The 4,267-nt window shown below is 49.2% G+C and overlaps 2 protein-coding genes across 3 annotated transcripts; one reads left to right on the forward strand and one right to left on the reverse strand.

The window, feature by feature from the left end:
- Window positions 1-65: 65 nt before the first annotated feature.
- H257_12841 lies at window positions 66-2,096 on the reverse strand (the record flags this gene model as incomplete). 2 transcript variants are annotated; one of them, XM_009840181.1, is made up of 5 exons in its annotated part: window positions 66-1,476; window positions 1,528-1,618; window positions 1,678-1,769; window positions 1,832-1,879; window positions 1,927-2,096. In XM_009840181.1, the coding sequence occupies 5 exons, from the start codon at window positions 2,094-2,096 to the stop codon at window positions 123-125; spliced, it is 1,755 nt and encodes a 584-aa protein (XP_009838483.1). In that variant the 3' UTR covers window positions 66-122. The 2 variants fall into 2 exon arrangements, with proteins under 2 accessions (XP_009838483.1, XP_009838482.1); XM_009840180.1 differs by having other exon boundaries at window positions 66-1,618.
- Window positions 2,097-2,954: 858 nt separating this feature from the next.
- H257_12842 (hypothetical protein) lies at window positions 2,955-3,914 on the forward strand (the record flags this gene model as incomplete). The annotated part of the gene is made up of 5 exons (XM_009840182.1): window positions 2,955-2,961; window positions 3,035-3,127; window positions 3,173-3,322; window positions 3,379-3,451; window positions 3,548-3,914. 5 exons carry the CDS (start codon window positions 2,955-2,957, stop codon window positions 3,912-3,914), a joined length of 690 nt encoding a protein of 229 aa, XP_009838484.1.
- Between the last annotated feature and the right edge of the window lie 353 nt (window positions 3,915-4,267).

Below are 4,267 nucleotides of genomic sequence, written 5' to 3' on the forward strand. Positions count from 1 at the left end.
ATATATTTAACGTTAGTATATTTATGACCAATCACAACTTCAGCTTGAACCTCAACCATCAAAAGTATCCAAAATCACAATACTGGTACTGTATTAATAGTACAAGCGCACTGTTTTCCAAGTTACAGCAATGTGAACACCAAGTCTTCAATCGAAACGAGAAAGAACAGTGCACTTCGAAGCTCTTCTCGCGTGGGGTAAATCGGCAGGTCCATGCGGTTATAACACGAGTGGACCTTGGGCAACTCCTGCGGATGGTACTTGACGCCATGTAGTGAAAACGGGCACAGCTGGCCGTCGTGACTGGTCAACCCACGGAAGCCTTGGAGGGGTACGCGGGACGACCCAGTGGTGAACTGGAGCAGCTTGGCCCGGTCAGAGGGCGTCATGTCAAACTCGACAACGTCCCAGAACCACCCGACGACGTCCTCGAGCGACTTGGACACGATCGTGGACCGCTTCCAGTCACCCACGTCGATCTCTGAAAACCCACACAAAATCAGCTCCAGCTCCTTGTAGTCGAACGGCATGAGCAGCTCCTGGGGCAACACGTCGTACAGACCCTGCACCAGCCGCTGCAGCTGCGGCGCCACGCGCTCAAACATCAAGTACTGCACCATTCTCTCCACGTACTCGGCCTTGTTGGCGTTGGTCACCCCCACGTCCCGACCCCCGACCACCAGCTCCACTTCCGGTACATCCGTGTCCACACTCACACTGAACGTCAGCGCCAAATCGTCCACGTCATCGCAGTCGCGAATGTAGGTCAAGCTCGAATACACGGTCGGGTCCAAGTACCGAACGTCTTCGATCGAGACGGGGTACCCCAGCAACATCTTGAACAGCGGGACACAAAAGTGAAACGGCAGCATTTGCTCGTCGATGATGGCTTTCCCCAGGAGCCTTCCCACCGCTTGAAAGTCTGCCAAGTGGTTGGGGCCGTGGTCTCTTTCCGAGTTGGGATTGATAAAGAACGACTGGTCGTCCTTGTTGGAGACCATAAACAGCCCATTACTTGTGTCCAAAATGGCGTTCGAGAGCAACGTGTACCACTCTCGTGCAACGCCCCCTGCATCAAGTGCAACTTCGCCCCTCAGCGCGATGCTCGTAAACGAACACAGCTGGTGCCGCGGCAACTGACTCAGGACTTGGAGGGATTCTTCCAGAATGCCAGCCCGAGTCACGGTAAACTTGACGTGGCCAGTGTAGGTAGCATTGAGATGCCCCACCAGCCACGCATATTTGAAGGCGAATGGTTCCTGGCGTAGCTGGTCCAACACGTGCGACCACCACGTAGGCAGGTGGTGGCCGAGGACGTCTATCCCTGCCGACGCTCGGGCCAACGTCGACCATTCAATCTGATGGGATAAGGAGGACGTGACCACTAAATAGTGTGGTTGGGACGTCGAGATATCGGTGACCCATTCCCAAACTCCAGTGGCGGCGTCTCGATGTCGTCGCCACTGCTTGCGTCGTCTACGAATATGTCCATATATAGCAAGAAAATGTACAAAGGATGCATTGTACCTTGCACAGGATTGAACAGCATTCAGTTGATCTTCACGAACGGTCGTGCCGGTGCCAGTGGCAAATGCTGGTGATTCCAACACATACACACCTGATATATAAACATATAAGGGCCAATACAAGGTTATTGTTGCGTGCGAGTATATGTACCTTGGGCTGTGGCACACAAGAGACACGAGCTTTGGTCGACTGCGTTGTGAAAATCGCATACGCCGCATGTCCATTTCGTAGCTTCCACGGCGCTACATACAGCAACATGCCATGACGCCGACATCGATATAATATGTATGCAGTGGCAGCCCACCTGTCCTCCAAGCTATCTCGCGTGTGTCCTTCCAAATCTCCAACCACCCTGCGTAAAGCATGAGTCCACACACCACAGGTGGAGGAGGCCCTTACTCATTGGGCAGGAGTGGGTCGTAGTACTTGGACCTCCACTTCAAGTAGTAGTATACTGCCGTGGCGGCAGTGGCGACACTAATGACCAGCACGAGGTAGCCGGCGTTGAAGGTGCTGGAGGCAGGTCCAGCCTCACCCACGGTTGTTTGTGTCGTCGCGTTGGTTGACATCGTCAAGTGTAGTTAGTTGTACGTGGTTTTTTGTGCTGTTGCCTAATTTGTCTTGCTGACCAATGGCATCAGCGTGAGAGGCACAAAACACTATAATTGGCTGAAAAAAAGAATATTGTTTTAGCCAATGGTTGAGTATACCGTTTCACAGTACGTAAGCTCAAAAACGATCGACTTTCTCTCCACACATGCAATATTTAATATATATACATATAGGCTACAGAACTAAATATTAGCTGTTACAGTATATAGTATAATAATAAGTATTCACGATTTACGAAACAAACACGAAACAAAATACACCAGACAACTAGCAATCACGAAACGTTTTTGTTTCGTAAATCCAATATATCTAATTCTCGCTATCTTGAGATTTGTATGCGATTACTTGTATATTAGATGTATGGTGATTTACGAAACAATCGCGAAACAAGCATACCTTAGGTACTAGTAGTAGATTAACCGGAAGATTTATCGATCAGTCCGAAAACTGAAATGGGTCGCTCTAAGCGCACCGCAAGGAACGCCAGCTCCACGGATGAGACGGCAGACGATGTGATAGCCCTGCGCATAGTTGCAGACACGAGACTACAGTACGACTCCATCATAACCAGGCTTGTGAGGTGGCTTGAACGGGAGCACCCCGAGTACATTGAGCACGGCGTGCTGGTCCTACCTGTCTCTCTTGCTGCAGGCAAGCTTATGCTCTCCTACGCATCACTGAAACGACACAAAGACGGCAGCGAACTTGTGCCACGACAGTATAACTCAGTGTCGACTGTCAATCGGTTGAAGAGTTCAGTACTCTTCTTGCACAAAGAGTCAGGTGTTGAGGTTAGCGTCGAAATGCATAACATGATGAAAGGTAAGATGCTGCATTGCATTTTGTCAACAATATCATATTCATTAATATTTATATTCATAGTCCGTGATCATAGATTTCGTTAGCGGGTACAAACGAAAGTATGCCCAGCTCAAGGATACCGGTGAAGTGCCCATGACAGTTGGAAAGGCACCCCTTTCTGTGGCGGGTAGAATATTTCTTGTATGGTAGTATATATATTAATTGTTGTTAGGTTATCGGTTTTTGGCGGCCGCTGCACTGACATCCAAAACAGATTATGCATTGCACATCACACCTCATTCGTTCTTGGGTGTGTGTTGGAACTTGATGGCACGAGCTGTTTCAGCGTCCACGCTTCGATACGAGCATGTGTCATGGAAAAGTATGCAGCTCAGCCTTAGCACTCATATATTAATAATATATTCTCACAAATTGTAGACGACGCACTTGAAATTCAGTACGGTGCAATGAAGAATGACCAAGACGGCCAGATGTCATTCGCAAGGCATGTGTACGCCAACCTATTGAACCCTGAAATTTGCCCTGTGCTGAGATATATATAGTTAGTTGTATTTTGTGCGTGCTAAATATATTGTGTTTTCATTAGTTTGGGCGTGTTGCTGTTTACTCGTGGCGCCAACCTCTCAAGCTCGCCGTCCCTCTTGTTCGGCTACAATGCCAAGGAACGTTTCTCAACTTGGCTCCGCAACACGTGTTCCAACTCTGAAAACGACATCGTGTCGATGGGCTTGGCCATTGAGGATATTGGCACTCACTTCTTTCGCAAAGGTGTGGCCAATTCTTTGTCCAACTGTCCTGGGGGCCCACAGGCAGTGTCGATCTGGCTCCGTGCGGGGTGGAGTTTGGGCAGTGTACAAGGTCAGTACATTTTCGAGGGTTCAGGGGGAGACCAATTTGTTGGCCGCGCAGCAACAGGTAATGCCAAAATATTAATTATTAGATTATGTGAATAATATATTAAATATTTTTTAATGTAAGGCCTCAATGTGAACGATGCCGAGTTCGGTATTTTGCCCCCCCATTTTGGCAACATGGCAGTCGTTACGCCCGCGCAGTGGGAACAAATCCTGCCAGGATATTCCACGTTTTATCCCCCGTCGTTTCGCTCAGCCATCCCTTTTCTCTTGGCCTCATTGGTGCACCATCACGATTGGCTGAACAGGACTCTCCATCCCTCGCACCCCCTATTTTTTTCCCCTGCTTGGGTGTCCGGGATACTGACCGCACTAGTGCCAAACGTGTATGTGGGCAACTTGCACAACCCTGCAACTAACATGGTGGCAACTGGAATCCCCCCCACGTACCA

Source organism: Aphanomyces astaci (assembly GCF_000520075.1).
Source record: "Aphanomyces astaci strain APO3 unplaced genomic scaffold supercont1.43, whole genome shotgun sequence".
NCBI classification, from domain to species: domain Eukaryota; phylum Oomycota; class Saprolegniomycetes; order Saprolegniales; family Verrucalvaceae; genus Aphanomyces; species Aphanomyces astaci.